The sequence below is a fragment of the Sinohyriopsis cumingii genome, chromosome 4 (assembly GCF_028554795.1).
Source record: "Sinohyriopsis cumingii isolate HCF-2022 chromosome 4, ASM2855479v2, whole genome shotgun sequence".
Taxonomy (NCBI): domain Eukaryota; kingdom Metazoa; phylum Mollusca; class Bivalvia; order Unionida; family Unionidae; genus Sinohyriopsis; species Sinohyriopsis cumingii.
In genome coordinates, this window is record NC_142964.1 from 44,630,787 (window position 1) to 44,650,119 (window position 19,333).

Sequence of the window (19,333 nt, forward strand, 5' to 3'; positions counted from 1 at the left end):
ACAACATCAGGGAGAATATTACCGAAGCGAGTTTCAATAAAATTAAAAAATGTCACATTCTTCAAAAAGATTATGAAAATAAAGGATTTCTTTTGATTTGACGTTATGAATATTTAGTTGATACAGAGATACCGTTTAATTCGCTGCAACTATTTCTTTCTCAAGGTATTTGTCGAATAGCATGTATTACCGTACACAGGCTGGGACAGACGTAAAACTCAATAAGATATGGATATTACTCAAGTGGACCTATGAGCCTTTTTTTTTTGAAAAAAAAAGTATATTAGAGATATAGTCAGTTCTTAAATATTGCCATCATATCGCCAAACATTTCTGATAATAGAGATTGTCGCATGTGTTAACATGTTCACTGATGGGAGAGGGTTAACCCTAATTCTAGTCCTAACCTGTCCTACATTGAAAATCTCTACTACAATGTTGTGATTCAATGGCGTTAAGCATGCCTAAAATGAATGGTCCGGAATGTATGAGGCGACTCTGAAATAAGCGAAAAAGAAATTTGAAGGCTGAATCATGGACATGGTATCACAAACAATTAGTCCGCATAGATTTAGCAGTCGGATCAAGGTAATAATTTTAACTGTGATTCATATATGCATACCTTTATAAGATAAATTCAGCGCAGTTAGTACGTCAATTATCAGAGCACTCAGAAATATCATAGCCTATCCAAAAGTTTCGAAAATGACGCATTTGTGGCTGCCCCATTCAGCTGGCAAAACTACCCATTTCCCTTTGCCTCTGGAAGACTTGGGAAATGGGATTTGGGAAATCGAACAACGCTCTCTGGTAATGAAGCTGTCATATAGAACATATAGTAACTGTATAAACTGTAACTGTCAAATGACTGATTAAGAAATTATATCAGACTTATGACTTCATATATCCACGAAAGAAAATTACTGGACGTGACACATGCAACTTCTTTCAAACAATCTAAATTTTGTCTGTGAGCAAATGATCATTTTAAGAGAGAATGATGCGGGTTAAGATAGACGTTTGTGTATGTGTGTGTGTGTGTGTGTGTGTGTGTATTTGTTTGTTTGCTGGGTTGATGTGCAGAGGGTTTGCCCCTTATCAAAATTATATAGGTAACAAAAAATATGAATCCTTCTCTATCAGATGATAAAGCAAAAGAAAAAAGAAGAATACAATTTAACACATCTTTTTACAAATCAACATACTTGTCTCTAAAGATGGACAAAAGCTCGGACTAGAAGAATTAAAACTGTAACTTTGTGTTTAAACATGTAATTTGTAAATTTTACAATTTCCAAACAATGTTTAACAATCGGATACTTTTTTTATTTTGGTATTGCACAAACCTTGTAGTAAAGAGTGTAAAGTCGCCACTGCCGACACATCATTCGAATATGTCACACTGTTCTTTTTGGCGATTTATAGACAATTTCAATTTTCCAGTACAACTACTTTTGGCTTTTTGGACTGTCGAAGCATCAAAGGGACGTAATTAATAACGATCCTCTAGGTTATCGTTATAAACACTACGTCTTAAAACATGTTCATGTGTTTGTTGAATATTCATCTCTCTATCTACTATTTGTTCCAACTTGGTCGATATATTCTACCGGTGCTTTCGCACGTATTAATAGGTAAAGAATAAATCCAAACACATTTTTATAATGAACAATTATTTGAAATGAAACTGTGACTATATATTTAAAAAGTCTCTCTCTAGGAAATGTAAAAAACGTATTAAGTGCATCGACAGGGTGGATATGAATTATGAATTTCAAATTTGCAGAAGGTGCCCACATCTACGGTTCGTTAGAAACGGTGGAAATTAGCAACATTATAATTTCTCAATAAATTCGTGCTAGTGGAAGATTTATGTATTCATCGTAACGATACTAGCAAATAAGACATAAAAGCCACATTCTATACTGCATCTAAAGAAAATGGTTTTTCTATTATTATCTAAGAATCCGTTTTGTTTTATTGTTGTTGTTTTTTTTGTTGTTTATCCTCCGATTAAAACTGAAAATGCTATCTTTGATTTAACGGTTGAGAATTTTATGACATAACCGTTAAGAGGTCTTAAAAGTAAAGTCCTCCTCTAAGGAACAAGCCAAACACGATAAAGCAGGTCCCCTTGCATCTAGTATGATCTTTTACTCATCTGGAATATTGTGAATGATTTCACTCCAGCGTGTTTCTAGTCACAAATACTGGCAATTATATGCACTGAAATCATTTTCATTTTGATTCAAAATACATAAATATACTTTTATAATTACCACCACCCCCCCCATAAAAACTGAAAACTATCCACGATTGAGAGCGGTATCATTATTGCCTTTTAGCGTTTGATTCGAGCTGTCCTGGGGATATAAATGAAAGTGTCTTGTTATTTAGTTTTACTTTCGCTTGATCGTCATCGTCGTATTCGTTCTTAATTTGCCTTGCACTATCCGCATAAATGATCTCTTTTCGATCTCCACATTCATCAATAATATTTATGGAAGGTGTAGAAGCGGAAGAGGTCTGAAATGGAGGGTAAATAGTCAGGTTCTTCACAGGGACATTTGTCTTCCTTAATGATACGGAACTATCATAAGTGTCCGTTATAGTGTCAATTCGAGTTCGAGCATGAGGTTTCGGAACGGCAGGTATCTTAGATCTTGCATCGGGATTATTGTTGCTTGCATGATACTGTGCAATTGGATCCAGCGAAATGCTCGGAATTGACAGCAACTGTGGGCTCTGCGTTTTAAGCTCTTTAGTTTTAGGCGGGTGTTTTTCCAATTTTAGCGTTATTATTCTGTCAAAACTCTTTGTGCTTTCAGGTATAGGATCTTCTACCTTGGTAGATTGTTTGGTGGGTTCATGATTCTGATTACTGAGAGAAGTTTGCTCCGTACTGCGTTTCACCGGGTCCTTATTAACCACAGTGTCAGCTTTGGCAAGATAAGCTCCTCTACTAAACCGCGAAAGAGTTCTTTCTTCCTTGAGCGTGCGAAGTTCTGTTGGCGGTTCAGTGCTTCCACTGTACATGATCTCATCCTGCAGCGCTTGAGAGATGACGGATGGTGGCGGGTTCTTTAACACACGAGAGCTGGAACTGCTGGCCGTACTTGCACGCGACTGTAAGCTGCTATTAATGACTGAAGGAAGCGTTGAAACGTCATCATTTTGAATTATGACTGCTGAAATTTTCTCTTTCCTAATAACTCCAGAATCTGTGTAAAATGCTAGGAAGTCGTATTTGCGTTTCGACTTTTCTTTTCCTTTCATACCTTTCTTTCCTTTCACATGTTTTGGCTGCAGTACTGTGGCATCCATTTCTGCTTCCAAGCGTAAAAGTTTGGTACTTACTTTAGACTGGTTTGAGTTGTCACTCTTAACTCTGTCGGCCCTTTTCTCGGGATATTCGAATTTCAGTTTTCTGAGATACTCATTTTTACTAGAATGCCAATCATACATTGGATAGAGTTTTCTAGTTTTTATTTTCTGTCTATTAAAATGTGTTGGAGTCACGGATTCTCCAACGGACACAACACTCAATTTGTTCTCATAAATAGCGTCTTTTACACTTTGGGTTGAATTTGATTTCTTATTCTTTTTTCCAGACACAAATGAGTTGCCTGGCGTTACGGGACTAGCTCTTCCACGAGTGCTTCCTTTCGTTTTAGGAAATGTTAGCAGTGATGGTTCTAAACGAGAAGAATCTTTATGCTTCTCATGCCTTGATTTCTTCAGCAACTGCATTTGGATCGGTTTCCTTTTGGTTTTTGAAGCCAGGAAACTATGACCTATATTTATCGTCGGCACGAAACCTGGAATTTCATTTGTCAAATTCACTGGAGAGGATGATTTAAGATGTAGCCCGTCTAGACCTTTCCTGGAATCTTTTAATCCTAAAATGAACTGGTTTTTCTCTTTCTGAACTGAAATATTATCAGGAAGATTAGAAAATGGAATACATGTCTTCATGGCGAACAAAGGATCTGGACTTTTACTTATTTTACTGATTCCTTCTCTGAATACACGGTGGTCATATTTGCTATTTCGAAAGGCATACCCACCTCGCATAATGTCATCCTTTTCACGCCTCGGAGAGGTAGAATTGGATCGAAATGACGCCCTTACGGGAGGAAGGTTTCCGATATTAAAGTCAGGATCATCCACAAGGTCGTTGTACTGGCGAAGAAGATCTAATGCTTCGTCCTTCGAAACATGGTTCAGACGTGCTCGCATGGTTGGTCCACTCACCTGAAAAATATATCTTGTGCATATTGTTTTGTAATGAATGAGATCCCCAAACTTGCAACTTGTTCAAGATTAGAATTATTATTATTATCATTATCATTATTATTATTATTATTATTATTATTATTATTATTATTAGTAGTAGTAGTAGTAGTAGTAATGGTAGTAGTAATAGTAGTAGTAGTAGTACTATTATTATTTTTATTATCATTATTATTATTATTATTAGTAGTAGTAGTATTGTTGATCTTGTTGCTATTATTATTATTATTATTAGTTCTAGTAGTAGTAGTAATAGTTGCATTATTAATGTTGTTGTTATTGTTGCTGTTGTTCCTTTTCATACATCGTTTTTAATTTTAATATCAACATCACTATCATCATCATCATCATCATCATCATCATCATCATCATAACTTCATCTTATATTTCTTCTTCGTTCTGAATAGTCCTTGTCGGATAAATTTAAATTAATTAGGGTTCATTCGATAACGGCCGACATATATGTCAGTATAAGGTCGCATAGACAGAATTTAGACAAACCAAAGCAAACATTTTGGGAAATCCAATAGATGTCATAAAACGACATTTTCCAGAATAGTTATTAGTAAAGACAATATAGAGAGGCTTATTCTCACTCTGATGGCCCGTTTAAAGTTTTAGCGGTTAGATAAAGTAATCCTGATTTGCTACGCTGAACGAGAAGGTGTTTTCCATACGGATTTCAAGGTTTTTAATTATGGACATGTGTCGGAAATTTGTGGACATAAAAGCGAGAGATTTAGCTGCATAGTATGAGTGAGTCTCAATAAGGCACAAGGTGAGTCCCAATGGTATACAACATGTTTCTTGGTATATGTTTGTAATTATTTGTTGAATTATTTATTTCAAACTTACGCTAAACTTTTTCTTGAGATCAGAAGATAAATGTTTGCATGCGTTACATTACATGACTCATGTATTATAGGAATGAGTTCAGACTGAGTAGTTTTGTATGCAATATAAATCATGTAGTATAAGAATTTCATGCATTACTCTGACACGCATTATGATAATTCATTTGTCTTGACGGTTATATAAATCATGGATCCAAAAGATTTCGTGCGTTTCTTTTGATACGAATTTTGAGATGTAAATTATATCTTTTAAATGATTTGTATCATGTATATTGAGAATTAATTCTTCTATGACAGTTCATCTAGTAATGTCGTGCTGTTTATCAAAGAGGTCTAGTTATGTCATGTTCCAGTAGGAAGCGAGAAACCGCTTCAAAAGACACTAATGTTCTGATAATTGGATGAGTGGCGATCTGACCATATTGGCTTAGTTCTGTTGAAATGGTCTAAGACAATCTCTGTCATGAAAAGGTGAGAATATTGTTTGATCACAAGAGACTTAGTAGTAGTTGATTTTGACTCAAAATCTAACACGTATTTAGCTTGGATATGGTATTTTTACATGAAGCCAAATTTCGTTCCGTACCTGTATTGCATAGTACAAAAGAGCACAGTCTACAACCAAGACGGTTGATGGCCTGAAGATGTATGTGTGTGTGTGTGTGTGTGTGTGTGTGTGTGTGTGTGTGAGAGAGAGAGAGAGTGCGCAAGGAAATATTTCACGAGTTAATGGGAAACATTTGCTATTGTAACCATATCGTTATATCTACTTAAAGGTGTAAATGTACTTTTTTTAAACAATTTTTTTTAAGGTTAAGGCCTTGATTTGCACGAAGTTTTAGCCACTCTATGTCACTGAGATTGATTACTTAATTATTGCATCTAAAATAATAGTAAAACAACGATCTTTTATAAATGTAGATTATGGATATTGTTATCTGCATTCTTGTGTGTTATTTTTTCATTTTTTATTTCATTAGATGCTATTGTAATCTGACACTGTATGTTGGACTTAACCTTGTCCTAAATCGAGTTTATTTCCAGCTTGACCTTTATTTTGTAAACATTAGGAACGTTCTAGTATTTCTTTTTTATAAATGTTAATTGATGTATAAAGTCAAGTTGAAGACTATATAATCTTGCTAATGGTAATAATTTTCATTTGTGATTTAAGATCTAGCAGAATCAACTATATTCTTTTGGTGTTCAAAAGTTCATTTGGGCTGGAATTTCTTTCTTTAAATTATTCAAGTGAATTTTCTCTGAAAATACAAAAGTACTTTAATAACATTCTTGGAAATAGAAAATTGGAATTTTAATGAAATACAAACAAAATATATATTTTCTGATTGTATCATTGTAATCCAACAAAAGACTGCTGACACATTAGCGTGATACAGGTCATCAATGACACGTCAACACTTTCAGAGTTGGACTTAATTTGGATTTGTACCAAAGTTTATGCAGAACTTTAAATTATTTAGGACTTATGTCTGTAATTCTATGATTATTTTGGAAATTAATTCGCAATACCGTAATTTTTTTTTTTCATTTTCACTTTGTATTCTAGAGGAAATATATTTTTTAAATTTTATAACGTTTCTTGCTTTTCACTCATTTCTGTTCATTATATTTAGAATATTGACTCTTGACAAAATAATGCTTCAAACCTTGTATCTTGTTCTCACTTAATAAATGTCTTCAAACGAAAATGAAGAGATTTTTTTTTCGTTAGCAAATTTCTTGGCGGAGTCAACATTACTGGGTGGGTGTATTATAGAAACATAACAGAACGGTCAATAGACATCACAGCGTAATATCATGAACAAGAGAATTTATTCATTAGAGTTTAATTGTAAGATTTCGATTTCTTTTTTGTTTACAACTTAGATGTGAATTTTTGTGTATTGACTAGCCTGCAGTCTACAGATGTTGTACTTTAATTTCGATTGCAATTTAATGGCAATTAGTGATATCGCCACTGTGGCGATAAAAGTGGCCATTGCCAAAGTGGCGATGTCATTTGTTCTCTTATATTCTTTTACGTACATGAAAAACTAAGAAAATTTCTACTTAAACATTAATTTAGTGTAGATGATTGTTCTAGTGTAAGGACACATTTTTTTTGTGATAGAATCCTGGAGATTAAAACGGAGACATCGATATTGCAGATGAAACTTGCGTGGTCTAGATGTGCAGACAGGAAAGTATCATACTTGAGAGTTTTTAAAGACAGAAACAATACGGAAATGTACAAAAAATGAGAGATAAAAAAGATATTCTGGACTGAGAGAAGAGCTGTCCGTATAATTATACAGTTTGTGTCTAAGACACAGAAAAGCTACAATAGATTCATGCACAAGAAAGAAAGATAATTACATTGTAGTTTGTTTCGAAGAGAATGGTCACAAAACTTGGATGTGGAAAAATCACGTGTTTCAAAATAGTTGACGCTCAGTATTTTAATAAAACAGATCACACAATTCATAAAATAGAACAATTTCTAGCCAAGTAATCTCTCTTTCTCTTTCTCTGTCTCTTAAAATCAGATAAAGAGAGATTAAGTGATTAAGATTAGGGGTTGGCGGATTAGGCTAATATATATCTGTAAATGCATAAAACAATTTGACCAAGATTTGATTTATGACATTTAACGCAATAAGCAAATTTAATAAAGGTTTAATCGTTAAAATCATCGCGCAAAGCAGATTTATATATGTGTTGTATGTCTTTCTGTAACAAGGTATACATTTATTGTACCTGCAAACGTGGACTGTCCCGATTGTTGTATGCGCGTCCTGGTGACAAGGGAGATAAGCCAATAATGGTGCTTTTCACTGGCAGGTCTTCTCTCCGATTGTGTCCATTGTATGTTTTCGTCTCTCGGCTAATAATCAGACCGCCAGCAGTCGCCATGGTTACGGAAATTGACATCCGCCTGAAAAGAAACTTGCTTTAAAGTCCTACTTGCTGCTGATTGCTTTATTTATATAACCTAGCTCTGATTGCAATTTATGACATTTCATGAGCATCGTTATACTGATTTAATGTATTATCCTATTAAACAAGACGTTTTATGATTGATTCTGAAAACCGTGATCAGAAAGATTCATTCTCTATAAAAAAACACAACAACAACACAACCAGTTACTCTTTGTCATAAAGACTAATTTTGGTTAGGCTGTCCATTTCTTAATATAACATTTGAAAACAGTTGTGTAATTTGGGATGTTTTTTTTCTCGATTACCCCTGACTTCGCTCATTCTGGTATAATAAAAGGTTAAAACAACTAACTGAGAAATGTTGAAAACAATATACTATCGTTCCAAGGTTTAGGTGCTATTCTTTATATTTTGCTCTGAAAGTTTTACTTTTATTGGCATCATATGTTCATTATTGTAATGAGGTTCTGTTCGACGCCACTGAATGCATGCATGCATACATACATACATACATACATACATACATACATACATACATACATACATACATGCATGCATGCATGCATGCATACATACATACATACATACATACATGCATACATACATACGTACGTACATACAGACGTAAGTAGGTACGTACATACATACATACATACAGACGTACGTACATACATACATACATACATACATACATACATACATAAACAAAATCTGTTCATCTCTAGGCAAACGTTTATTGACCACATTCTAGTTTGCCAGACGTATACGTGATACCGAATACTTATCAAAAGAACTGCACGTTTCCCTGAGAGATAACGAGAGCTATGTTCCCATGGTTACATCCAATGTAATTAACCTAATCATCACAGTCGGCTAATGAGGATGCAAACCAAGGTCTTCCCTTTGATGGTAAAATCGAAGAATATACACAAAACTCCCAGCACATCTTCAAAGGTAAACATCATTATTCAACAATGGGTATTTCCAGGTAGGTCCAAAAATGCTCAGAACATACATATGAGGTCCTAGCCACAAACTGACCGATCATTCAAGCCTGATTACAAATATGTTTTCTTATTTTTTAAAATTTTTTTGGTTTGGTTCTTTACATCAATACAAATAGTACATTCGGCACTGAAACTATGGGAGTAAAGAGCCTTGTCCAAGGCAAAACCATGGTAGCCAGCCTGGATCGATGCAATGTTAAGATCTGAACCCGTCTACATTCGGTACCAAGTTCGGCTTGCTAAGCACTGAGAACTTTTGTTGAAAGGATAACAAAATAAGTCATATCCTTTGATGGTAAAATCGAAGAATATACACAAAACTCTCAGCACATCTTCAAAGGTAAACATCATTATTCAACAATGGGTATTTCCAGGTAGGTCCAAAAATGCTCAGAACATACATATGAGGTCCTAGCCACAAATTGACCTATCATTCAAGCCTGATTACAAATACGTTTTCTTATTTCTTTTTATTTTTTTGGTTTGGTTCTTTACATCAATACAAATAGTACATTCGGCACTGAAACTATGGGAGTAAAGAGCCTTGTCCAAGGCAAAACCATGGTAGCCAGCCTGGATCGATGCAATGTTAAGATCTGAACCCGTTTACATTCGGTACCAAGTTCGGCTTGCTAAGCACTGAGAATTTTTGTTGAAAGGATAACAAAATAAGTCATATCCGATGGTGTGGGATTTTCCCATCCCACACATACGCTTATGACTGATTATCGAACTCTCATTGCTGACTAAGAACGACCTAAATTAAAACGTTTTTGACAGATACTCTTTAGCATTTTCCAATAAACTGAAAAGGATTTGGTGAATAACAATATGCTACCACTTTCATGTAATCAATCGCAGACATACAGAGTACTTAGAACCCACATGTCTTATTCACAATGGCATTATACTTTAAAAAACATCTATCTATCTATCTATCTAATCAATCGCAGACATACAGAGTACTTAGAACCCACATGTCTTATTCACAATGGCATTATACTTTAAAAAACATCTATCTATCTATCTATCTATCTATCTATCTATCTATCTATCTATCTATCTATCTATCTATGTAATCAATCGCAGACATACAGAGTACTTAGAACCCACATGTCTTATTCACAATGGCATTATACTTTAAAAAACCGTCTGTTCATCTGTATACACAGACTTATCAATATATATATATATATATATATATATATATATATATATATATCTGTGTGTTTATAAGTGTGCGTGCGTGTGTTTGCGCTTGTGTTTGTTTGTGTGTGTGTGCGTGATTGCGTGTGTGTGTTTGTGCTTTTGTTTGTGTGTGTGCGTGCGTGCACGCGCGCGCGCGTGTGTGTGTGAAAGAATTTAAATCATGTTGCTCCAAATGCCTGAAGGGTTAATTGAGCAATTTCTCTTTTGTCTTTGAGAAATGCAACTGAAAGATACAATCAGTTTATTCCAGGCATATTCAAAATATTCAAAACATTCACATTTTAAACAGTCACTCATATATATATATATATATATATATATATATATATATATATATATATATATATATATATATATATATATATATATATATATATATATATATATATCTATATAACCGATTAACATTTATCACTCGTTAAATCGCCATTGATTTTTCATTATGTTGTCTTGGATTATAGGATGTTCTTGATCATACTGTTATGAGTGTGCAATTAAGCTTAATTAGCTTGGCATTTCAGAAGGACAAAATTACATATTGCCTACGTGGCACATACTTAGAGAGGCAATTGGGTGTAAGAATAAACTTTTCCTCTTTTTATCTCACCCTCTGCCTCCCTCTGTGCTAATTACATTTATCTGTACTTTAAAAATGTAAACACGATATTCATAATGCCATTGAAATTATAATTGTACGAGATTATACTGTATTGTGTTTATGTATGATTTTTATTATTGTTGTCTGTGCTTGTGACGTGATCTGCAACTTTTTGTTTATTTACAGATTGTTCTTGTTCGTACTTGGAATGCATAAATGGCCATGACATCACTAACTGACCTGGTGCCTGTGGAAGATCAGGCCAGTTTGTGCTCTGAACTGTCTGTGTAATGAACCTCTGCGAAATCTTCCCAAGACTCGTGGTCAATGTTCAATCCTTGAGAGTGTTCTCAAGGAAGTCAAAAGAATCAAAGATGTCTTGATGGAACATTTTAAAGCGTTCCTTTTGACCTCCTTGAGATCGCTTTCCCGCCTCCAGCTCTCCGTAGAAAATTTCTTTGGTAGTCTCTCTTTTGACATCCTTGCGTCGTGGCCTGCCCCTCTCAGCTGTGATTTCATCAACGGAGCGCATATGCTTGGAATGCTTGTCCGTGCAAAAACCTCAGCGTCTGGGACTTACTCTGCCATCTTATCCTCACCAGTTTCATCAGTCACCTCATTTTAAACATGATTCAGTTTCTTGGAATGGTGTTTGGACAATGTCCATGTTTCATATACAACATGGTCTGCAGCAACATGTCCTTGTAGACCTTTGTTTTTTCGTTGGTGCCTTTGCGCTTCCACACAATCGTCCGTTGTCTGCTTTGTCAATTCTGCCGATGATTTAGTCATCACTGTGGAAAATATTTGATAGTGTTCTACAGAGGCAGGTGAAATTGTCTACTACCTTTCGAGTTTGAGCATTCACTTGTGATGGCAGGAGTTTCATAAGGCTTTCCTGGTGCAGGCTGGCATCACATCTAGCTTCTTGATTCTGATTATTTGATACAGTTGTCTCAGACTGAAAAGAACTGACCGATACTATGTTCTGTGTCAGCATCGGGTTGAGCAGTGGTTAGCAAATAATAGATCACGAACAGCTCCTCCTTGTAACTTCGTGCTCAGCCGTAGTCTCTGAAGACTCTAAGAGAGAATGCAACCAAACTTTTCATCTACGTTTCAGTGTTAATATAGAAACAAAAACAAGGATATTTATTAAAGTAGTTCAACTACTACTATTACTACTACTACTACTACTACAGGTAATACATTTAATAACGTGATTCCGCTTTAACGCGATGGCAGCGTGGCTCCCATTTTTTAAATTAAGGTGACCTCACTTTTTAACACCCTAAATACATGCTCTCGAAAAAGCCGATTATTTGATCAAGAGGTTAGTTTAAGCTGATGGCATTGAAATTTCAATGCACATTTTCTACGGGGAAGATTTCGAATTTTTTTTAACGCGATCCTGCTTATATCGCAATGTTATTCTTTGGGTCCCGAGCATCGCGTTATAACGGGTTTTACTACTACTACCACAATAACAACAACGACAACAACAACCACCACTACTAATGCTACTACTACTACTACTAATAATAATAATAATACTGAGTGAATAAGATGGATGTCAAGAAACACTGATGTGAAAGGAAATGACACTACAATGGATCGAATAAAGAGTGCTGATTAGATGCTTTAAGAGATACCGCTCCGGTGGCCTAAGTGGTTAGAGAGTCCGCCTCGGATGCGGGAAGTCGCGGGTTCGAACCCTGGTCGAATCATATAAAAGACTTATAAAAATGTACTAACAGCATTAAGAGGTTAGTGTTAGGACTTTTTGGTCTGGTGTCAGGATAATGTGACTGGGTGGGACATGATGTTACACGTCTGCGGCTTGATGTCCCAGTGCTAGACATCACTATAAACTTTCACACTGCAGAAATCGTAGCGACATGACCGAAAAATTCTTAAAGCTACGTTAAATAACCAAATCACACATATACATAGATTCTGTAAGTATGCATCGAAAAGCATTGCGCAGACTGTCTCAATTAAACAAATTCTTCGTGTGATTTCAACTGTAGAATCTAATAGTTCTCCTTCCGCATGCGTTCTACGTCAGTATGCACACGTTTAAGCGATATGTCTGTAAAAATGTATCCCACTTTATTCTGTCCTTCGAGTTCCCCTACTCTGGTTTTGAAAGGCTATGATTTCGCTTCTTTCCAGCATTTAGATTATACAGGTAAGCGTTATAAACTAGAGAGTAATACGCTTAGAAGTAATTAAATACAAATTAATAAATTAAATGGGTTGAAGTTTTAGGGGACATATCGATTTAACAATTCAAAGGAAAAACAGACCCAGGATTTCAAATTTAGTCGATAATACGCTGTTTTATACCCATCAGTTACAAAAGAAGTTTTCTTGATAAAGTTTTGAGCAGGGCTAGATCAATACATATTCAATTAGCAACCAAAACATGCACACAGACTGAACGATTGTTTTTCAATTTTGGAATGACAAAATAAAGGTTTTCATTTGTTAGATTCCTTCATTCAAAATATTTGAATTACCAGAGCTAGTGAAATTATGTGCCAAAATATACCGATGTGTATGCTAGTACTAAAAAATACAACAATACTATCAAGACAAAAACATCATATACAGCATTATAAATATAGATATGCCTTTGTTTTTTGCACAGTCTTGCCTCAAAGTGTTTTCCTGTAACAAAGGGTACTGATGGATTAGGGTTAAAATTTCAATGTAGTGATTTATACAACCGTACAAATTGCAGATTTCGTTGCCACGAATGCTTCAGCACGATGAACTTGTTTTCAGCGCAGCGTTTGGAATGGTAAATATAGATAAGATAGACAGCAAATATGACAGCCGTAATAGTATACAACTGACATTAGTATCGGGGTTTTAGTGTTAGATCACTGCGTTTATCTTGCAGATGTATTAAAATGAGAACGGGTTTTGTCTCAATGGATGCCGTATACTTACAGTTAAATTGTCCATTTCCAATAATGGTAATATGACCTTGGATGTCAGTCGCATGCCACGTTTGAACTGCTTTCAAGAAAACGAACTCGTATTTGATGCACCAGTCATTATGGCGCACAACATACTCATAGTGCGTCTGTCACAGCGTACATTTGATCAGGGCTATAACATTCAACTGTTGGTCAGCAGTGTACGTTCGATTTTTATTTATTGCTTGACATTCTGACATTTGCGTCCTGAGTCAAATCTGTAAGTATCGAAATCGGACTAAGATAGGATTCGTATGTAAATCCAGTGATAGAGCGTTTTGATATACTTTTGGCGAAGAGTTTATGACGATTTGAAAAGCAACGTGTCGATTGACATCTGGGTCTCGAAATGAGACTCTGAATTAGATTCGGATATTCTGAATGGGACATAGTATTGTTTTCGCTCATAAATATTTTATATGTCAGGAACCCGCGCACGGAACTGCTCTTGTGATTACATCTTAATCCTGGATGTTTGAAGAAAAATAAAACACAACAAGTTTTTGAACCATTCTTTTCCTGAAAAAAGGCCTATTCTCTTAGTTTGAAAGGAAACACGGAGAAATAGCGCGATATATCATGCAAAAACGCCGACGTACCAAACTGTTCTGAGTGGTTAATATTGCAACTCCAGTAATTCAACATCAGATGCATATGACATTGTGACGTTATTGTCCAAGTAGGTCAGAATGATGTACCTGTAGTTTCTTTGAAAGCCGTCGAAAATGTGGTACGGAAAGTTACGTAAAGAGAGGTATAAATAATGAAGATTACCAGCTGAAGGATAAAATAGTATCAGGTTCGGAACATCTTATTTAAATAATGTTTTGCTCAAGATTATGCATGTGCTAAATGGAGGTTTGTTAAATGATGGTATACTAAATATTAAAATGCGTGTTTGATTAATTTTTAATTGCTTTGAATGAAGTTAGCCCATAAAAGTTATGACATCCGATAGTGGTACTATAATATAACAGACCATGAATCGTTTGCAGTAATAACTGTACTAGCTATGATAGAGTTTTAGCTGTCCTCCGTTATGCCAGACCACGCATCGTGTACCGTACTTGATATAGTGGTGTTTTGTAGAGCTTGCAGCCTCCACCACGCCAGAAAAATAAATAGGCAGTACATTATAATTCGCTATGCGTATGTTAATTGTTGTATAAGTTGTAATATAAAAACTGTAGCTGAAGTGGAATGATTACGCATGCACAGTAGCTGACACACTATGAAAGACAAGAATGCCGGTTGATAAAAATAGAAATGTTTACACTGAAGTCTACAATTTACAAAGCTACATTATTGATATATTAGGCAGGGAAACATTGAAGGGGTATGCTAACACGCAGACAAGATACTCATCAGAGAGGTCTAGTAAACATAAAACACGCTGATTCAATAAACTAGAAAATATTTAGTGGACTTGAGACTTAAGTGAAATTCAGACAGAAAGCTACCGATCTCCTGAAACCCTTAGGATGGTTAGCAGACTTACAAAGGAATATATGTACTTGACACATTAACATATTTTAGCAAAATAGGCTTTTTGAATCAGAAATATTTCCAAAAGGTGGACCGGAATATATTCCACTACATTCCAAAACCTACCATGTTGGCCAACACATCGACATACGCTACACGTGTCAAACATATGATCAAAGTATCATAACAATATTTCTATTTGTGCTATTAACAATTAATTTGCGACAAAGTAAATTGTTTTGTAAAAAAACAATTTGATGAAATATCTTCTTTTGATTAACATGCTATTAATATTATTAAATAAAGATGACTCCGGGATTTCAGTTCATTGGTTATTGACGGAAACTATCGAAGTATCGGTTCGATGAAAAAGTATCATGGTACATACAACCAGAATAAAATATCTCGGTAAACCGTGTACCGGTAACATGTTTCACTTTGCTCATTAGTTAGCCGTTTAGAGAACCTCATTTGTTTGTGTGACGACATTGTTCAATCCAAAGTGTAGTCTTACAGATTACTCTAAATATTTGTGCTAAATATAATAAATTTTTGTCTCATGAATTATTGCTGTTGTGTTTGTATTTAGAATATATTACCTTGATTAGATAACAGAAGAACTCGCTCTGCAAAAAGGGGTTTCACATTTCTTTCTTATATACACAGGAAAAATACTTTTCTAAAAATATATTATATTCATATTAAAACAATCGATTCCTTGTTAATTAATATTTAAAATGTTTATTGTTTTGTGCCCACATCATAAGGCGAAGCTTATTATAATTTTTTCCGTCCGTTCGACTATTACCAATTTTATTTCGGCACAATAACTGGAATACGTCACCATCTACAATCATCAAACTTTGCGGAGAGCGTGCATTATTGACAGTGTTGGTCACTGTGACTGAAAGCAGAAAATTGGTTTCGGCCAATAGATGGTGTCATCGGCTTCAGCAAAGTGTCTGGATGATTCACACATCGGCTAAAAAGAAACCTCTTGAGTTGCAGTCATAAAGTCAGAGATCAGGTCACTGTGATTGAAATAAATTCTCAGTTAAGTTTGCGTTAGTGATAAAATATTTAATATTTAGCTTTTCTCAGGACCAACTCGACCGGTTCCACTCTTTGAACAGTCGTACAAAAATGTTGTATTTAAATTCTACTGACCTATATTTGGTGCCCTGACTGGGTTTGTAGTGACTTAACACTATCTTGCTAATTTTATCTTAGCACGCGGGTACATCTCAAATTTCAATAGAACAATGCTGAAATAGACTAGGCTATTATGGATAAAAACTATTATCGAAAACCCTTGATCGACTATAACTATATGTAGTGGCTTATAAGACGAATCCAACCACCCACAAAACATAAACCCTGCTCTGATGCCCTATAACGCGTCAGCAGATCAGGGTCTATGTTGTTTCTTGTATTGATTACTCCAGGCAGACTGCATTAACGCAATATGTGACGGCAGGTCTTGGTCTGTGCAGTTTGCGATTGATTTACAAGTGAGTAAAGACGGTAATAATCATCATGTCCATACACGCACATTATTATTGTACAAACCATGTGCAATAAATATACATGACTGAACTTTTCGATAAATACACTAAGTAATTAAGGGTTCATATTAGGTTAATACAAGTGATGAAATCAATCGAAAATAAATTATAACTAGTTTTAAAAAATAAAGATGTATTTCATTGAATAATAATAATAATAATAATCAAAGAACATTTAGATAACAGAAAATACAAATTAGAAAAAGTATCTTTTGATTATATAGTGCAGGTCAAGAATATTAGAAAATCGATCACAAAGTTTATGCCAGAATATCGTTATAAAAGCAGGAAAAAAATGCCTACATCTAGTTAGTAATTACGCAAAAACATCGATTTTGATAATGAAGTATGATATAATTGTTAGTGGCATAATTAATAATAACGAGGTAGAAAAAAGACATCACTGAATTCAATTAGAGTAGCAGCTAAACACATGACGAACAGAGCTGCCAGCAAATTCAAATTGAGATGGTTTTTTAAAATAATAAAATAAAATAGAGACAAACAGTCATACTTATAATTCTGTTCTTATAAAGGATATACAATATATCAATTTAAATTATACAATTTTATATAGTGCATTGGCATTAAGTCCATTAGGATACAAAGTATCTAACTTATGAATCCAATAAGTTTCTTTTATGAGTCTATTCATGTCACCATGCACAATATCTATTGGTATGAAAGAAAAATCGAGTAGAGAGTGATTATTTCTGTTAAAGTGTGTTGAAGTATTAGAGGAAAACTGAGGATCTCTATAATTTTTTATATGAAAGCGATGATTATTCATTCTCTTAGAAACTTGTTGAAGTGTTTGTCCAGCATATTGCATGCTACATTATTTTACAGGTTATCAAATAAATCACATCAGTTGACATGCAGTTAGTGTTATCGCATAGAGAAAATACCTCTTTTGTATTAGCACTACTGAAAGAAGTACTTTCTCTTATGTTTACACATTGAGAGCGCCTGTGTCTGTTACATTTAGATGACGAAAAGTGTATTTTTTTTATTTTCTGTCTGTTTAGTTCTAATTAAAAAATCTTGCAAATTCTTGGGTCTTCTATAAGCGAGAATTGGTTTAATTTTGTAAAGTGACTTTACGCTGGTTTTATTCGATATATTTAGGAGACTATACTATTTATTAATTATTCAACCTCTGTTAGGTAATGAAGGATTATATTTTATTGTGAAAGGAATCACATCTCTCTATTTTACATTCTGCTGTGTTTAAAGCCTCATGTTGAGTAAGATTACGGGCTTTGACTTTCGTGCCTGAAGAAGCATAGATTAAATGCGAAACTAGTTGCACAGAATTTTCGGCGTTTGTGTTGTTTTTTATCACAATTCTGATGGCTTTTTAAAACATACAGCCAAGTAATTCAAAAGAGTTTACAGTAATGATTACTGTACCTTACTTGTTTTTTATTTAAAAAAACGCACACGAGCATACTTTGAATACAATGTCTAGCTGCAGTGCAATAAGTATTGATGTAATAACATTTAGTAGGACTTCAATAAAGGATTACGTTTTCTTAAAAATGTTAATATAGTAGTTTTAGTGCACAATTCCTGGCCGAACAACCAAGCCAACGCCGTATCATCGCGCTTGTGCATATATGAATGCTACAAATTTCCCGTCGAATCGTACCATTACAAAATTGCAAAACAACATTCCTGGTGATATTTAAATTCCATATTTCTCAAAGTGCTGCAAGATCCCGGCCCTAACAAAAAATTACTAATAATTTTTTTTTTATTGCTTTTCATGCATAACTTTATTCTAACGATTGTTTTTGTTAAGACTGAAAAGCTTTGGAGTAGGTCAAGCAGTGGCGCCACTACGGGGGTGCGGGGGGTGCGGACCGCACCGGGTCACACCATCTCAGAGGAGTGACACCAAAATGAAATATTGCAAATTTTACAGAGCACACACTGCTCGGTCTAGTCGGATTTCAAAAGCGGATAACCGATTATAGTTAAATACATGACTAGCAGGCACAGCAGTGGCGTCGCTAGGGGGATGCGGGGGGTGCGCACTGCACCGGTTGACACCATCAGAGGGGGTGACACCAAAATGACATTACTAAGGATTCTGTATGGTCTGTTACGGAAGGAGGACCATGGGGGTGACACCATGAGCTACCGCACTGGGTGACACCAACCCGAGTGACGCCACTGAGGTCAAGTAAACAAAGATCGGTAAAAATATTCATATACATATTGATAAATACAAATAACGGTTAAATCAATACATTTTTACATATTTTTTTCTTATCTGACGAATATACACAATGATGTTGCTATTAGCTACCCTGGCGGCATATACTTGAGGCGCGGATCAGTATAAACTGTTCATTTAGCTTTTCGGTCTTAAGCTTTATGAGAAAAA

General features: G+C 34.9%; 1 protein-coding gene across 1 annotated transcript in view; it reads right to left on the minus strand.

Annotated features, from left to right (window-relative positions):
• Positions 1–956: 956 nt before the first annotated feature.
• LOC149801072 (uncharacterized) overlaps positions 957–19,333 on the minus strand; it is a 29,933-nt gene continuing 11,556 nt past the window's right edge. Inside the window, exons 2-3 of the mRNA XM_089954246.1 lie at positions 7,908–8,085; positions 957–4,254 (exon numbers count right to left, since the gene is read on the minus strand). Coding sequence (XP_089810372.1) covers positions 2,332–4,254; positions 7,908–8,081 — 2,097 coding nt within the window. The 5' untranslated portion in view covers positions 8,082–8,085 and the 3' untranslated portion in view covers positions 957–2,331. The remainder of the gene's footprint in view (positions 4,255–7,907; positions 8,086–19,333) is intronic.